The sequence below is a fragment of the Pyrus communis genome, chromosome 17 (genome assembly GCF_041283825.1).
Source record: "Pyrus communis isolate YQ-2024b chromosome 17, ASM4128382v1, whole genome shotgun sequence".
Lineage (NCBI taxonomy): Eukaryota > Viridiplantae > Streptophyta > Magnoliopsida > Rosales > Rosaceae > Pyrus > Pyrus communis.
The window spans coordinates 26,638,349-26,657,198 of NC_142581.1; the positions used below are offsets into that span (position 1 = coordinate 26,638,349).

Below are 18,850 nucleotides of genomic sequence, written 5' to 3' on the forward strand. Positions count from 1 at the left end.
ATGTTTATTAGGGTTAATGATAAAAATGGGAGCCACGGCTTAGTAAGGAATTAGGATGTGAAGGTGGCTACGGTTTCAAGGTTGTAGTTTAGGGTTTATTTGAGTGAATGGCTGAGATGGATTTTGGATGAATCAAAGGCCACGGATTCAAGGGAGATTGTGGAAGGGTGTGGCTAGGGTTAGGAAAATGTATGATTTCAGAAAACTAACCCTAGCTTATTTAAAATTAAATCAAAGGCTTACGAAAATAGGAAATTAAAACAGAAATATAAAGGTGCGGCTAGGGTTTAAAAGCATGTGTTTTAAGTGCAACCCTAGGACAAAATTGCCCTCCCTTGCATGGTAAGGGAAGGGAAGAAAATAAAAGGGCACGGCAAGGATGGATAAGGAGCCTAGGGTCTTCGTTTTGTGTCCTAAAGTACCTACAAGGTCTTCAAAGTGGCTAGAAAATACGGATGTTTAGATTAGGAAAGGTTACCAAAACGGGAAACTTAGGGTTAACTTTCCTACTTCAAGTAGGAAACCTTGTTTGAGTAGGATTCCTCGTTTTGGTAAGAATTCATCGTTGGAGTAGGAATTCGTCGTTTCTTCAAATCTTCAACTCATTCATTCCTCTTTCGCTCCAAAAGACTCCAATTTGCATCTTCTTGCACACTTTGGCCTTATAATCTGAAAATACACAAAAGTAGCCTTAAACACTAAAATAGCTAAGTAAACACAACATAAATGCACGAGAACAAGCTAATTAAGTCGCATGAATATGCTCCTATCAGGCACAGTTTCTGTAAGAAGTGTTTGCAGTCCGCCGCTGATAAATGCGGGAAGAGGTGCCCCAAGTACAGGCAGCTAATCAGCAATAGTAGATCCTGCATCGTTAACACAGTTATTTGGAACACAATATAGCTTCTGTTTCCACAAAAAGTTGAAGCAAAGAAAGCTGTTGGAGCCTCAAATGGCAGAGAAGCTAATCGTCAAAGTTCTGGAAGGGCGGTATATAATGCAAGGAATGCTCAAAGTAGAAGGGCATCGGGGGCATCAAGCACAAGCAGCGGCAAAGAAATGACCATGAGGAGAAGACAGGTAATACTAAGCCAAGGTGAAGAGGATGAAGCTGAGCATCAAAACCAAGAACAAATTGCTGATAGAAGCATTCGGTTTTTAAGGGAATCAAGCAGAGAGATGAATGTGAAGAAGAGGAAGGCTTGAATGACCAAAATGTCGTCGCTAAGTGCGCTGAAATACAGAATGTTATCTCTGAAGCAAATTTTCAGTGCGGCATTTAAGCAAACAGATGGAGTGCATAATTGAGTAACAAAACCTGAGACTTGAGTAGATGATCAGAAAACCCCATCACAGAAGCTTCAACAAATCAGCTACCAGAAAACCCCAGCGAAGTAAGAAGAAATCCTCAACAATCACAGCGAAAGAACAACCCCGAAGGAGCACAAGATACAATATCACAGAAAACCCAATTAACAGACAATCTTTTAGACAACAAAAAATCCCGGCAATCGGCCTTAGGGAAATACAATCAACAATTTCATAGCAACTAAGAAATGGCAATTGGCCTTAAAGATTCTCAAATGTGGCATTCGGCCTTGAAGTCTTAACAAATCTGAAGTATATGGCCATCGGCCTTGACACTTCCAAAATTCCCAAGAAAATTTTCATTGGGACATTATCACAAACAGTTAATATGCTGGAAAGAAAACTAGTAATCTAAGACAAAACCTGAGAACTTGAATCTTGAAACCCAGAACACAATTCTTACACTCGCTTTCTTCACCTCTCCACGATCTCAATCTTCAAATCCCCAAATCTCTAAATCCCTAAATCAATCATCAGCCCACAGACTCTACGATTAGATCTTGCCGATAGAAAAATCAAAGAAGAAAGATGAAGATCACGACTTTGCTAGTCCTCAAGTGTAATCCAAACGAATCCGACCCGATCATCAGAAAAAGCACTCGAACATCCAAGCTTGTACGAAAACTCGTTAACCCACAGCGGAAGAGGATCAGCAAAGATCAATCCATGGCGATGATACCATGTTAACAGAAATGCAGAAAACACAGAGATCCAGAAATAGCATGTATTGAAGAAGAAAAGAGAGAAGGGAATGAGAGAGAGAGAGAGAGAAAGAAAGTAATTGATTACATTGATACTGAATTAATCTTTACAATTATGAGAATACAGTTTATATAGCCATCATGACTAACTTGCAGTCTAAGCTATTTAACTAACTAATTTTGGTAACAACTCTAACAACCTTTGGATATTTTCCACATGGTGTTGGGTAAGGGATTGAAGGGGTGGGCCCACTTTTTTATTTTGTTTATTTGTTTGAATTTTTATTTTCTTTTTAAATTGATTTTTCTTAATGATTTTCTTTTTAAATTGATTTTTCTTAACGATTTTCTTTTTAAATTGATTTTTCTTAATGATTTTCTATGTGGCAAAATTTTGATATCCACATCAATATAAATGTGGGTTCCAAGCTTGCCAAATTATCACTTAACGGTCAAACAAACAGATTGACCAACGGACGTATGAAATTGATATAAATATTAAGTAAATGCATGAAATTGAAATGGTTTAAAGATGTTGTATGAAGTTGTAAATACACCCAAACCTAAGAGGGCAAAATGTAATTTACCCAAGAAAAAACCTTGGGCCAAACTATGTCATTTGGTCCCATCCTCTTCAACCTTTTTTTTTTTTTTTTCTCTTTTTTAATTTTAATTATAATTTTACAATATTTTTATTAAATTTCAAACATTTTTAAATAATATCAAATTTTTATCACTTTCATTTCCAAGTGGCTCAAACATGATATCCATATCAGCAAAATATGGGGTTCACGTCTACCACGTCAGCATTTAAAAGAAAAATTAACAAAAAAGTTAACGGAGGTATTACATTGCAATGAATTCTTAAGTTGATGTATGACATTGTAATGTTTAAAAGATAAGGTATGAGATTGTTATGCGATACAAAGTTGAGGTAATAAAATGTAATTTACCATTTTTTTTCTTCCATACAACTACGTTTTTCATTTAATTATTGGGAATTGTTATTCGCACTCCAAAAATCTCATTTTGCACTCCAAACTTTCTATAATTAGAAAGAAAATTACACTTATGAGAAGTGTAGAATGAGATTTTTAGAGTGCTAATAATAGTTCCCTAATTATTTATTGATTTAAAATATATTTTCTTAACAAGTAAAAGGTTAGCTCATATTACCCGTTAATATTAATGGGTCGAGTTTGGGTCGGGTTATACTACTAGTTCATTTTAATGCCTGTTACACGAAACAACCAGTTAAGATATTGATATGTCACAAAAACGACATGAATACGGAAAACACGATACAAATGCAGGTCTAGCTAGAAGATTTAATTTGATTATGTTAAATGATTAAAAGTTATTAGCTTTTTAAGAAGGGAATTCTGAAGCAAAAAAAATGGAAAGATAAGGGAATTCTTAGTATTAATTAACTTTAAAAAATAGTTATCATACACTTAATAACATTACAAAATGTAGAAAGCCCAAAAACGAAAGGCAGTCCATGATAAGCAGACATAGTTCAAAGGCCACAAAGAAAAATTAGAAGATGCAAACTCAAGCCGTATATCAACCATACAAATTAAATAGGAGAAAATGGAACTTTGCTCTCAACTCGCTTAACTGGAACAATACTTTTCGCGTAATCTATAACCCTATTCCTATAGATAATAACAGGAATATGAAGATACTTGAGATTTCCGGTACTAGAATTATAAGAGGTGGCTCTTCCGTCCGAGGCAATCATAAGAAGCTCGTCATGTTTCCAAAGTGTCAATGGAAACTCAATGCCTTTAAAGGGTCCAGCTGTTAGGTGTTTTGTCCATGAACTCTTAACTCCGTCATAGTTATCCATTACCCATATTTCAAATAATCTGGAACGCTCTTCGTAACTAGTGCAATAATAAGTGATGGATTCATTATACAGAAAAATACCGTCAAGCTTAAAACCAGATTCTCTCCTAGAAGGCAGTTCTATCCGATCGAATATCTCATCACCTAAATCAAATGAACATATGTATTCCTCGTCATCGCTTGACAACCAATAACAAAATCCTTTCAAGTACACTGAACAAGAATAGGGATAGCTACAAAATGATAATAGTTTACTTGATATATTTATCTTAATCTCTTTCCAAGAGTTAGCAGTTGTTGTGTATACCTCAGCCGTATGAGGAAGAGCAGTATGTTCAATATATGTTTCTTCACCATCTGAATACTCACAATCATAATTTTCTATAATTCTCACAACCTTGTATTCTTTAGCTTTACAATCATAGCCAAATCCCAGTCCTTTAACGGTCGTTTCCAATCCAAATTTTCCTTTTCCCCTAGGAAGGGGTAGAAGAAGGCGTGAATTGGGAAGTTGACTGAATTCCCCCGTTGCTGGATTGCACAAAAAAAAATATTCCCCTACTGTTACACAGACAATCCCATTGCAATAACCGTGAATCTCTACTTCATGATGGTCTTCCCATTGCAATAACGGTACATTAGTTAGGTCCTCAACATCATAATGAAGGTTGCTCTCATCACTATCAATGGAAAAATTAATCATGGACCAGAAAAATTCTCGTTTCCAACTGTCGTAAGGGAAAATGGGCATCTGAGAACGGTGGAGAAGGATACACATGGAGGATGATAGTTTGTTGTCCACGGAATTGTTGAGGTGTTTGGCCACAAAACGAGGACTATTGATGAGGGTGCACCAAGACTTGCGTATGCATTTGAATCGCATCAGAGACTTGGGCGGCAACCTGGACAGGATTTCGACCACCCTATCTTCAGGAGCTTCACTTCCACGCTCCTGAGACATTTTAGCAGTTTTGTCCCACAGGAATTGTTCTCACGTATAATATATACAAAGGAAAGGACACCACGAGTTTGAGAGCAAAACTAAATCAAAGTCCAAATCCCTAAGGCCTGGTAAGTCAAGGTTCTATTAATAAACATATTACCACATAAGATGCCAACGTGCAACAGTACTAAATAAACTTGGAGTTCCACAACCACAACATATTTAGGTAAAATGGGTAGTGATTCAATCAGTTTCGAGTTTTATGGAGAATCATATGTTCACATTTTTATATTTTTAGATTTTTTTATTGATACAAAAATAACCATTCAAATTTTTACCTTTTTAGTCTAAACTTAAATTGATGATTAGGTGAGCATGATATTCATATATGGGCCAGTGTGCAACATCACAATTTTAATTAACATAGGAAAATTCATATATTACACGAGTTTTAATTAATTAAGCCAATTTTTTTCATTAGAAATACTAGACGTGGCATTCGTATCGTGTTTTCTGTGTTCATGTTATTTTCGTGACATATCTGATATCTTCACAGGTTTGTCGTGTAACACCGTTAAAATAAATGGGTAATGTGAGCCAACCCCTTACCCTTAAAGAAAATATTTATTAAATCAATAAATAATCAAATGAAAAGCATAATACTAAATTAGTATCTACATACCACATTGTCATATAAATATTACCTCAAAACATAAAAACATATTTGTCTTTCAAGTATCACATAGACCAAAATAAGAGCCTAATGAAAAAAAAAATTATTACATTACTACAAAATATCAAATGTTCAAGGATATGCACAATCACTGTTCTAAAAATCCCTGCCTAGCCACTAGGCGGCTGGCCAGCGCCCCAGTTAATGCCCAGGCGCTTGAAATTTAAGAAATGGCACTTAGACCTACTGAGGCACCCGCCTAGACCTGCTGAGGCGCCCACCTAGTCCGTCCAGACCCACTGAGGCGCTCGCCTAGATCGCCTAGTCTATCCAAACCCGCCTAGGCACTCGCCTAAGTTGTGACTCACTTAAATAGAAACTAGATAACTTTCATTTTGCATTTTATTTTTCTCCATAAATTGTAAGAGACTTGTTGAATACTTAAATAAACACACATTATATGTTTGTTGCCCATTTTTTCATTATTTTCCAATACTTCATAATGTATATGCCATTCTATTTGTAGTTATATATATTTTAATTTTAAATAGATACTTATTGTCACATCCCGGCCCGGGAGGGACCACTTCCCGAGCCCGCTCCACCACAGTAACACGATATTGCCCGCTTTGGGCCCCGACCACGCCCTCACGGTTTTGTTTTTGGGAACTCACACGAGAACTTCCTGATGGGTCACCCATCCTAGGAATGCTCTCGCGCGCTACTCGCTTAACTTCAGAGTTCCCATGGAACCCGAAGCTAGTGAGCTCCCAAAAGGCCTCGTGCTAGGTAAGGATGGGAATATACATTTAAGGAGGGCGATGTGGGATGTCACACTTATTTACACGAAACATAATGCATTTACTTAAATCCACCTAGTCCGCCTAGACGCCCACCTAACTCCTGCCTAGCAGCCAAATTGCTAGGCCCTAACCCACCGCCCGACTAGTGCTTAGCGTCTTTTAGAACCACGTGCACAATAGGAAGTTGAGCCCTTGATTTTGCTGCATCCGCTTAAAGATCATGTTTTTAAAAAAGAAAATTTGAAAAATGAAATCCGGTGAGAAGAATAGAGCATAAACAACAATCAATGGTTAAATATAAATCTAGGGTTTATAGATAATGGTGTCACATTTTGAAGTTGAGCCCTGCACAAAAGTTGTAAAACTTGTCATTACGAGTGATTGTATTATTATTAAAAAGACTATTCATGACATTTTGGAGGGTTTTAAAAATCTAAACGATAACGTAACTATTGTCTAAGCGTAAAGGATGCAGTCACAAGGGTTTATATATTCTTTCATTTTTCAACTTGTACATTAATTATTATGATTTTTTATTTATTTTGATCTCCCCCTAAAAACACAATTCGTGAGGGTTTGTATGGTTTTAAAATTCAAATGACGATGTACCTATTGTCAAAGTACAGAGGATGCGATCACGAGCATTTGTAATTTTTTCACATTTTTCACACTTGTAAACGAATTATTATGAATTTTTTAAACGTGCTTTGGTAAGTTTAAATTTCTTTGTATCTTTAATGTGTTTGGAAAAAATTTAATCTCACCCACTTTTCTTCCATAACTACCATCAAACACCAACACCACATCCACAAACACCTTAACGCAGCTTCCCATGCACCCCCAATTTTTGTACTTCTGTAGAGCAGTTCTATCTTGGAAGGTAAGGGGAAAAAATATTGCCCAAAACTCAAAAACACTGCTCCACCGCCTAAAAGTTGAAGGCCAATTAGTAGGTCCTGATATACCCAACTTAGGCCATCTCCAACTAAATGAGGGCCAGAGGGCTCGTTTTAGCCCTATAGCCCTCCAAGGAATTAATATTTTAATGAACAATGCCAGGCCATATTTCTTACCATCTCCAACCAAGGGGCCAGAAGGCCATAGGTCAAATATAGCCCTGTGACAAAAAACCATCTCCAACCGATAGGGCCAAAAAGGGTCCTAGGGCCAAACATAATTTATTATTTTAATTGAATTAATATGGTTACTTGAATTAAACTACCTCAATAATTTTTCGAGTTAGAATCTCAATAATTTTACGTCTCGGATTTCGAGTGTCACGTGTCGATCTGTGAGTAACTTTGCAAATTTCTTGTTGATAAGGAATCTCAATAATTTTACGTCTCAGATTTCGAGTGCCATGTGTCAATCTGTGAGTAACTTTGCAGAGTTCTTGTTGATATGTAATCTCAATAGTTTTTCAAATAAGATTTCAAGTGCCACATGTTGAGATGTAATTGGTTATGGGAATTTTAGATAGGATTTTTATCTATGTGGCACTTCTTATCTTCAGCTTCCAATGTCCATAAAAAGGGTGGATATTGGCCTATAATTCACACACCTTCAGCTTTGCCCTCTTCAATATCTCTTTTAATTCAATCTCTTTCAGTTCAAGTTTGCAATGAATTCCAACTTTGGATTCTTTTTGGATTCCAATTGGGGGTCCTCATCCAATTCTGAATTGGAAGCTAAATGGGCGAATATGAGACGAGAAGATGAGGAGTCCGATCAAGAAGATGAAGCATGGCGCAATGCATCATATATGGCAGCCATGGCTAGGGTCATGGCGTGTGAAGCAACTGAAGAACAACCTCAATGGGGTGGCTCTATTGCTGATCGTGGCTACAAGCCACGAAAATGAGAGATGGCGTATCAGAATATGATGAACAACTACTTTAACCCTAACTCGGTGTACAACGAAGAGGATTTCAGAAGTCACTTCCGAATGAGGTGTCATGTCTTTGAGCACCAACATGTCAATCCATACTTTCGACAGAAACTGGACAGATCAGGCCACTCTAGTTTCTCACCTCATCAAAAGTTTACTATTGCACTCTAAATGTTGGCCAATGCCTCCCTAACTGATGCGATGGGTGATACATATGGTATGTCTGAGTCTACATGCCTTGATAATCTTGCTGAATACTGTTACACAATTGTTCAGCTTTACAAAGAAGAGTACCTTCATCAACCAAATCAAACAGATCTAGATCGGCTCATTCGCAAAGCTGAAGACCATGGCTTTATGGCCATGATAGGGTCATTAAATTGCATGCATTAGCAATGGAAGAACTATCCCATCAGAAGGAAATGAAGCTTTAGCGAAAGATCGAGAAAGCTAACTATTGTGTTAAAGTCGGTTGTGTCATTTGACACATAAATCTGGCATGCTTTCTTTGGAGTCCCAAGATTCCAAAATGATATTACAGTTCTTGGGCATTTACCCCTCTTCAATAATCTGACGGAAGGTAAATCACCTCAACTTGACTACTACGTCAACGGGCGTCAATACAACATGAGGTATTACTTGGCAGATGGCATCTACCCAAGGTGGGCGACACTTGTCCAAGCAATTGCAAACCCTGCGAATGACACCGAAAGGTGGTTTACCTTACACCAAGAGGCATACCAGAAAGATGTTAAGAGAGCGTTTGGTATTCTACAAGCACAGTGGAAGATTATTAAGGAAACGGCAAAAGGGTTGAGTCAAGAAAATTTGAACTCCATCATGATGTTATGCATCATATTACACAACATGATTGTGGAGGATGATTGAGATGGGTATATTGATGGAGAGTTTGATGACGACCAAGAGGATCCAAATAAGTTAAGAAAGGCTCGTGCAAAAATACATGATGGCCCTAATTTGCCTTTGAGTGCAAGACCTGGTAATATCTCTTTAAATGAGTACATGAGGTGCCATAGGATGACACGTTCATGTGCTACAAACAAGTACCTACAACAAGATCTTGTTGCACATCTTTAGGCCAAAAGAAGCATGGAGTAGGCGTTTAAATTTTATGTTGGTAAATGTTTTTTTTAATGTTGTTTAAGTTTCATGTTGTTAAATGTTTTTTTTAACATTGTTTAAGTTTTATGTTGTTTAATGTTACTTAACGTTATTTAATGTTGTTTAATATTGTTTAATGTTGTTTAATGTTACTTAATGTTATTTAATGTTGTTTAATGGCTTAGGAAGTTATAGGAATATATATATATATATATATATATATAATTTTTAATTTTTTTTTTTTTAAATTGTACAAAAAAAAATTCAAATTTAACAACTAGCTGACGTCTGCATGACGTCAGCAAGTAGCCGTTGGGATTCAAAATGTTGGACCGGATGGGGCTAGCTGGCTAGCTGGTTTGGGCCAACCGATTAGGCCAATTCTCCAATTATGGCCCGGTGGGGCCCACGAGCCCTTTGGCCTAGCCTTCGGTTAAAGACGGTTTTCGTGTCATTTTGGGCTATTTTCGGCCCAATGGCCCTCTAGCCGGATCGGTTGAAGATGGCCTTAGTGCCAAGGCAAGCCTTGCTCAAAGCTGGCACTTGCAAGCAAAGATTTCTTAATTTGTTGGGGAATATCCAGAAATAGGACAATTCTTAATCTTGGGACAGAAATATGACATTTCAAATATGCACACTGATGCACACACGATGCATAACAATTGGACATAAATAGGATTTTTCCTACACCTTGAAATGACCTAATTGCCCTTATATTTAAATGGGTTAATTTGTAAATCCAAGTCAACATTTCTTCCTCCTTGTTCAAAAATCTATAGCACCTAACCCCTAGCTCCAAGAACCCTAACCCCAAACGGCACGACCCTTTTCCACCCCATTTTCGATTGACGCAATCTTTTCCACCCCATTTCCGGCCAATGCAACCCTTTTTTACCCCAGTTTCCGACCGATGCAACCTTTTATGTCCACTCTATATATTTAGGAGGTGTGTTGTGCATTTGTACATCCTTTCGAAATATTTGAAAAAATTTCCACTCTAGCATTTGCACATCATTTCCAAAAGATTTCAATGGAAAAATCCAAAAAGAGGTACGATTTGAAATGAAATTTCATTATTTGAATCTAGGTTTTGTAAAATTGGGAATTTTGGGTTTTGGGTGCAAATTAGTGTTTTGTACTGTTAAGTTCTTGATGTTAATTTGTATTGTGCATTTGGTTTAGAGTTTGGTGGAAATTAATTGATTGAAACACGTTCATCAATTCATGCATACTGCGTGCATAATCCTTGCATGTCTATATGTTGGGCACACTTGAATTTGGTTCGTGAATTCATTAAATTTGTGCATACTATATGTATATTCTTTGAATATCCTTTTGATATTGCTACAAAATATTCTATTGAATTTTGTTCATGAATTGGTAGATACTATGTGCATATTTTGTGCATATTATGTGCATATTCTGTGCACGCGTTGATGTTGGCCATACTTGGTTGTATTTGGTTGATGAACTCATTTAATCTGGCCAGACAATATGCATATATTTTGCATATCCTGTATGCATGCTTATCTTATTTAATTGATTTGCTTATGTTCTAAATATTGCAGGTCGAAAATCAAATCTGTTTCTCTGACAAAACTCAGGTGTCCGCCTGATGAGGTGTTTCCTGCAACCATTTGTTTTGGGCAAGAGAATGAGTCAGCTATTGACTACCACCTACTTCAATTAGTAGATGATGAAGAAAAATGGGAGACACATCCCTCCCGATCCGTATCATTCCAGGTGTTGGTGCCAAGCATATCCATAGCCACATTCACCCGCCACAAGGTTGTAAAAGAAAAAGTTGTAGAGAAACCGGGGGGTGCGATTTGAGACTCCTATAACTTGAGGGGGTTTCCATATGTTTTTCAAGCAATTTCCCTTTTATTTAGTTGTTATAAGTTGAAAGCACTTTTGCATTCGTTTCCTTTGTAACTTATTGACATTATTGCTTTAAAATTTGTAGATCTAGTTGTTTGAAACTTTGTTGTGCTTAAGGTCCAAAAACTATGTGAGGGTGCGCACAAAGAACCCTCAATTATTGTCCCAGATTTTTCGTTAGGACACCAACTTAAATTCATCCCATCACAAGCTGAAGAATGGTCTTTCTGCACAAAAATCAATACGTGTTTGTTCCAATTTTAATAAACTTGATGAATTTTGTATTACGAATAGGTTGTATTTAGGTATGCAACACTGATTTTGTCCGATGTAGGTTATTGTCCACCTGATTACTCCGATCGAGGAATAAACGATGGCGCCTTACTGGAACGTCATGTTTGATGATGTTGAAGCTGGTAGGGATGCAACACCGGAGGAAGAAAGTAAAGGTGTTGCAAATGTTGATCACAACTCTGAGGTCACTCCTTCATCTGAACCAAAAGGGAAGGCGAAGAAAGGATACCACACACACCTGGGAGCATTGCCATTGTCATCCTAATCAACGGTGAGTACATAAATCCCAGCAAATTGTAGTTTCAATTTAGACGAGTTCAAATTAAATTACCCTGGCGAGTGGCCCCAATAGCAAGTGCCTTGTAGTAGTCAACGGTCACCCACTTCCCGTTGACATCCACTTTGATTGCATAGTGGCGAAATATTTCAAACCCCTCACTAAGTCCCAATCGAAAGCCTTGTTTGTATTGTTCGCCCAATGCGTGTTTATATGCTTCGAATGACATGAACTTCTCGATCTTTTTTGCCATTAACATCTCCACAGGTTGACGAGCCCTTTTTTAATTCCCGCTTCAAGGATGCGAAGCTCTTTGGATGATCTTCCTTGTGCTTAGTAATGCTCTGTACAATTGTTTCAAGCTTATATGGCTTGAACGAGCCTATGTCTTCCATCCAGGGGAAGAGGGAGGTGAGCATAAGTGAGAACAGGAAGAAAAAAATTTATAGGGTGAGGTGCAAAGGGGGAGCAAGGCTCGGAACAGGAAGATGAAGGTTTCATTGCTTGATTGTGGTATATGTTTCTTCCTTAGAGGGATGACAGAATGAGATGTTTTGTGTTTCCTTTCCTTTTATACACACAAAATCACCAAAATGAAAGGACAATTAAATTTTAAAAAAATGAGGTGTGTTTCGTATGTTTCCCAAAATTCAAAATTGGGCCCCAAATTTTGGCGGTGGTTTTAATTTCCTGTCTGGAAAAATTGTGAAAATTTAGTATTTGTAATTTTGGTGCACATGCTATGCACGTCCCATGCACAATACATACAAGTTTTCCATGCATGTACCATATACGTGTACGTACATCGTATGCACATAGTATAGACACTGTGTGCACAATGTATGCACATGATATGTACAAGTTGTCTAGGTAGAATTTCGTACAGTTTCTGTAGTTCTTTAGTTTTTGTCAAAAATTTCTTTAGTTCTTTTAAGAATAACTGAAAGCATGGTACACTAAATGGCAAAAAAAAAAAAATTGGAAGTAGTCGTTAATCCCCTTTCATTACAATGAGTGGCAATGCATATTACATCAAAGTGATCAAAAGTATTATCTTGATGCACCAATGTCCCAATTTAACAAGAAGGACAATGGTGCAGCAAGTTGAGAAGGTCTCCGTAAGTTTCAACTTTGGAAGACTACATAAAAAAATGGACCTTTAAACTCTACAAAAAAGGATGGCCAATGTCACACCTAGAACAAATGCCTATGAAGGAGGCTGCACTTTTCGGTCACGTCAACATCAAGCCAATCCTTGTTGGCCTTGGCATCGCTGTGAAGATTGGCGTACGCCCGAAACAACTCAACTCCTCCCTCATAGGCCTTTTTCTTCTTCTTCATTTCTAGCTCCTTGGAGACCTTGAACCGGCTAACATTATCCTCATATAAACAGTATTTCAATTTGTGTTTTAGGAGTCTAACCTTGAAAAGGTTCCTCCGAGCTCGGAGTCTGTGGTCGTCCTTGAAAGACTTCAACAGCTTAATTCTTGTCATACGTACCTCTTTTTCCTTTTCAATGTCGATGATCAGAGTCTTGAAAACTGTGGCATGTTCCCTAGCCATGAGGTTTGCCACATTAAAATTGAAGTTGCTATGATTTAGTTCTCGTGGTCGGATTCCCCAGTCGGTGTCGTATAATCAAACATTATTGAACATTGCAAGCATGGAGGCTGATTATGTGATGAACTTTGCAATGTGTTAGTGTTAATGTGTGTGTGCGCGCGCATGTGGAATGTGAAATGTTGTGGTTGGATATGTGATTGCCTATGAAATAGGCAAAAAATTGGTGCCAAGAAATTGTTCTGGTTCCCTAGAGAAATGATGGATACATGGCGCCAAAAAATACCTTGGTAGGATACTTTCCACAGTTTTTTAACAAAAAATGTGATAAAGAGCAATGTATTGTACGCATTGGGATTATCCTCAAGAATTGGCACCAAAAGGAATGATACTTACCCCCATTATTTTAAGGTTTCTTTTATTGGAAAAGGCACCATGCTTATAGTTGTTTAAATCCCAATCTAAAAAGTGGAAATTGGTTAGCAAAATTGGGCTTCCATGGTTTGTTTGTAAATGTATTAGTTGGCATCATAACCTTATTGATAAGACAAGGTAGATGAGTTGTACATGTGTTGTACATGACCTTACCTTTATGTCTTGTCTTAACCTACTTAAGGTGTGCATACCATGTAAATGTGTAAGATGTTCTTTCTTCTCATGTCAACTCATAAATGTTTAATAATAATATGTTAAAAGAAAAATTAATTAGGGTTTTATTCGGTCACTTAATATAACCCAATGGGTTTTCATCCAGATCATGGTAGACTTGTATAAATATCCTTTTTTCAGACGGACCCCATCCCCATTCAATCTGGGTTATAAACATGACTACTGAATATACTTTTTATTTGCACAACAAATGCACGACTCAATGCATGCACAGTATATGTACAACCCATGCACAAGGAGTTGCTTCTACCATTTTTAAAAACTAAACACTTTAATCCAAAAATACCATGACATGCAGAATACATGCACATTACAGGGCACCTTATGCAAGGGAACACAATTATGTGGTGTTGAGGATATCAACAAGTTTCCTGCAAGTCTGTTGGTTATGACCAAGCTTCCGACGATGCTTGCATTTCCAATAGACTATATGTTCTCCTTGTGATGGGATACGCTGCTTCTTGGGTCTCCCGACCAATCACTTTCTTGTCGAAGGTAAGATTAATGTGCTTTTGGCTGCAGTTTTGAGTTCCATTACAGAGTGGGGAATACTAAGTATATGAAATCAGAATAAGCTACCTCTCACGCCACACTACTGTAGTAGGTCGAAGTTAACTCATAGAAGTTGCAGCTTGCAAATAAGCAAGCTGCAATGGTGTGTTTTGCAAGGCAATTGCTCAAGATCGAATTTATGACAAATGCAAGTCTTGTTACGTATATCAACCACGGTTTCACTGTTCACGTGGTAAACATGAAACTCGGTGTCACTTACTTTATGGACACACATGTGCCTTACATCCTATACCATTTTTCTTATTTTTTTTTCTCACCGAGACCGGGGCACGTGGTAGTGGTCATATATGTTATATCCCGCCTTTGTCAAAATCATTATTGCAACACTGCCTAATGAAATCAATCAAGTAAAGTATAGGTAGCTCCCTTGCCAAGTGCAATATCGTATTAATGCTCTTAGTAATGTTAGTGGTCATTACATTGTACCTCTTCCCATTCATTCGAGCCCACAACCACATCATTTAGGTACTATGCTATCAAGTCTCTGATCTTGACAAAGTGTGTGTCGAACTCAGCACGAGAATATGATTTTGCTGCCTTGTTGTAGTGGTAGAAAAAGTTGTCCTTTTTTAGGCGAAACTTGGCCTTCATATTCCCTTTCAAGTGATACATGTATAAACATGTTAATGTTTTTTGAAACCTTATTGACCACGTTTGCGATGCTGCGTTGCAGTCTAAAATTGTAACAAATTCAGTACATTCCCAATCATTCCATGGAGTTGCTTGAAAAATCACTCCCAGCAATCATCGTTCTCTATGTCGCCTATGCCGAAAGCCAAAGGGTAGATGTTGCGGTAACAGTCGAACGCTGCTACAACTAAGAGGATACCTTTGTACTTTGAATTCAAGTGAGATGCATCAACCGCAATACATGTCCGCATCCATGACAAGAAACCCTTGACTGACGCACCAATTGCAAAGAAAAAGTACCAAAAACTATGGTCTCCGTCGGTTAGAATGGTTGTCTTGCTCCCCAGATTTAGCCTCTCAAATTTGGCACAATAGGTGAGAACCTTGGCATATGAGTCCTCCGGTGAACCGCAACTTGATGACAATGCCAGTCCTCTAGCCCGAGATGCTGACTGTTGTGACCTTGAGATTGGTTTTAACATCATGTACAACATCTTTGGCACTGTACACCATATCGGGATCATTGAACTTTTCCCTCATCATGTGACCAATAAGCCGCATGTTGACTTGTGGGTGATGGTCCTTCAACAAAGCCAAATCACACAATGGGAGACTTCACATTTGGCAATCCTAAACTCCTCACTACATTTTCAGTATCCAAAAGTCCACCATGGACACTGGACATTCTTACACTTGACAATGAGACGCCCTTTCGAAGATGTATCGACCGGGTACTGAAAATTCCTTTTAATTGATTTGAATCGAAAACTTTTCAACAAATCTTGCTTGTTGACATTAAGGTCACCATTAGATTAATCTAGGGCTCATATGAAAAAGGATATCACGTCCTCAAAACAAACACTTTAAGAGAGCAGTTTTGCCTACGGTAGAAGGTTTAACTTGATTATATTAAATGAGTAAAAACTTATAAGGTTTTTAAGAAGGGAATTTCAAAAAAAAAAAAAACATAAGGGTATTGATAAATTATTAATTAACTCCAAAAAGATAGTTATAGTACACTTTCAAAAACATTACAAAATGTGGAAATCACAAAACTTAAAGGTTTCAAAAACATTACAAGTGTGGAAATCACAAAAACTAATGGTAGCCCTTGATAAGCAAACATACTACAGAGACCACAAAACAAATTAAATTAAAAGGAGAAAAATGAAACTTTGCCCTCAACTCACTTGATCGGAACAATACTTTCCACATAACTAAGAGCTTCGAAATCAATAACCTCATTGATAATAGGAGGAATATGAAGATACTTGAGATTTCCTATACTAGAATTATAAGAGATGGCTCTTCCATCGGAGGCAAGCATAAGAAGCTCGTCACATTTCCAAAGTGTCAATGGATACTCAATGCCTTTAAAGGGTCCAACTGTTAGGAATTTTGTCCATAAACTCTTAATTCCGTCATAATCGTCCATTACCCATATTTCAAATAATTTAGAATCCTCACTTGGATCATAATGAGAGCAAGAAGAAGTGATGGATTCATTATACAGAAAAAGATCATAAAACGTAAAACTGGATTCTCTCCTAGAAGGCAATTGTATTCTATGAAATATCTCATCACCTAAATCAAATGAAAGTATGTATTCCTCGCCATCGCTTGCAAACCAATAACAAAATCCCTTCAAGTACACTGAACAAGAACTAGGATAGGTTTTAGTTGATATATCAATCTTAATCTCCTTCCAAGAGTTAGCAGCTATGGTGTATACCTCAGCCGTGTGAGGAAGAGGAATACTATGATAAAATGTTCGCTCATCATCTGAATACTCACAATTTTCTATAATTTGCACAACCTTGTATTCTTTAGCTTTGCAATCATAACCAAATCCCAATCCTCCAAAAATCGTCTCCAATTGGAATTTTTCCTTGGGAAGGGGTACAAGAAGGCATGAATCGGGAAGTTGCCTGAATTCCCCGGTTCCAGGATTGCATAAAATAATAACAGTTTTCCCTGCTATTACACAGACAATCCCATTGCAATAACCGTGAATCTGTACAGGATGATGATCTTCTAATGGAAACGGTATGTTTAGGTCCTCAACATCATAATGATGGTTGTGCTCATCACTATAAATGGAAAGATAAATCATGGACCATAAAATTTCATATTTCCAACTTTTGTCTGGGAAAACCGGCATCCGAGAACGGTTGAGAAGGATACAAGTGGAGGATGAGAGTTTGTTGTCTACGGAATTGCTGAGGTGTTTGGCAACAAAGCTTGAACTATTGATGAGAGTGCACCAAGACTTGCATGTGCATTTGAATCGCATCAGAGACTTGGGCGGCAACCTAGACAGGATTTCGACCACCTTATCTTCAGGAGTTTCGCTTTCACGCACTTGGGACATTTCAAAAGTTTTGTTCCACAGGAATTCTTTACACGTATATATACACATGAATGAGCACCAGTAGGTTGAGAGACAAACTAAATCAAACTCGAGGTTCAATTACTAAACATATTACCACATAAGATACCAAAATCCAACAACATTAAATAAAGTTGGACTTCCACAACCACAACATATATAGCTATCAAAGAAAATAAGGAGATCCAGTCAGTTTCGAGTTTTTCGGAGGATCATTCGTTCAAATTTTAGTATTTTAATATTTTTATTGATACAAAATTAACCATTCAAATTTTACCTTTTAATTCTAAACTAGATTACCTAAGAAAGGAAAATTCGCATGATATCCGGATATGGGCTAGTATGTAACATCACATGATTTTAATTTAACTAATTCATAGAGTTTTAATTGCCAATTTTTTCATTAGAAATACAATCACAGAACCACTTTTCATCTAAGTTTACCCCAATTTTGTTCTACACTCGGTTAAAATTTTAAAATTTAAACCTTTCTAAATTCACCACATTTCTCTTCCAAAAATACACACAAAGACTAACACCTTTCCAAAACACCCTAACACAGGGAAAGGGATTCGGAGAGGATCCCTTTCCACCTAATCCACCTAATCCGGGATCCGGACCATTCAAATTTGATCCAATGGCTACAGTTATTATCACTTTTAAAGGGACCTCCTATTTGTAGCCGTTAAATCAAATTTGAATGGTCCGGATCCCAGACTAGGTGGATTAGGTGGAAAGAGATCCATAGATGATCCCTTTCCCTAACACAGCCTCCCATGCACCCCTAATTTCTGAACTTTATTATATATGCATATATATATATATATATATATATATATATATATATATATATATATATGTATGTATATATATATATATATATAATGCTAGATACCTTTGGCAGGGCATAAGTATCGTGTTGATTGTTTGAATCGGTGGGGGCAGTGTTCGAACTGCGTTCAGTTGTGATCACTACAAAAAGTGACCTAAACCAATTCAATCGTCCCAGTCTTAATTTTGAAAAAAAAAAAAAAAAAAAATACTACTCTTATCACATTTTTCATGCCACATTACCACCTCTCAGACTACCTTAAAAGACAACTGAAGGCCACCAACCAGGAATTGCAATTATTACCAGTGCCAGAGGATCGATCTACTCTTCTGCCATCTCAGTGAGATGATCGAGGCTGCTTCTTCTCCATTGCCTATAAATAGAGCCGGAGACCTT

At 37.3% G+C, this 18,850-nt stretch overlaps 2 protein-coding genes across 2 annotated transcripts; both read right to left on the bottom strand.

Moving 5' to 3' along the window:
• Positions 1–3,633: 3,633 nt before the first annotated feature.
• On the bottom strand, positions 3,634–4,976 carry LOC137707705 (F-box/kelch-repeat protein At3g06240-like). The gene has a single exon (XM_068446609.2). It carries the CDS (start codon positions 4,879–4,881, stop codon positions 3,649–3,651), a length of 1,233 nt encoding a protein of 410 aa, XP_068302710.2. The 5' UTR covers positions 4,882–4,976; the 3' UTR covers positions 3,634–3,648.
• An 11,233-nt stretch (positions 4,977–16,209) lies between these two features.
• Positions 16,210–17,721, bottom strand: LOC137708119 (F-box/kelch-repeat protein At3g06240-like). Its single transcript, XM_068447113.2, has one exon. The coding sequence runs from the start codon at positions 17,650–17,652 to the stop codon at positions 16,420–16,422; it is 1,233 nt and encodes a 410-aa protein (XP_068303214.2). The 5' UTR covers positions 17,653–17,721; the 3' UTR covers positions 16,210–16,419.
• Between the last annotated feature and the right edge of the window lie 1,129 nt (positions 17,722–18,850).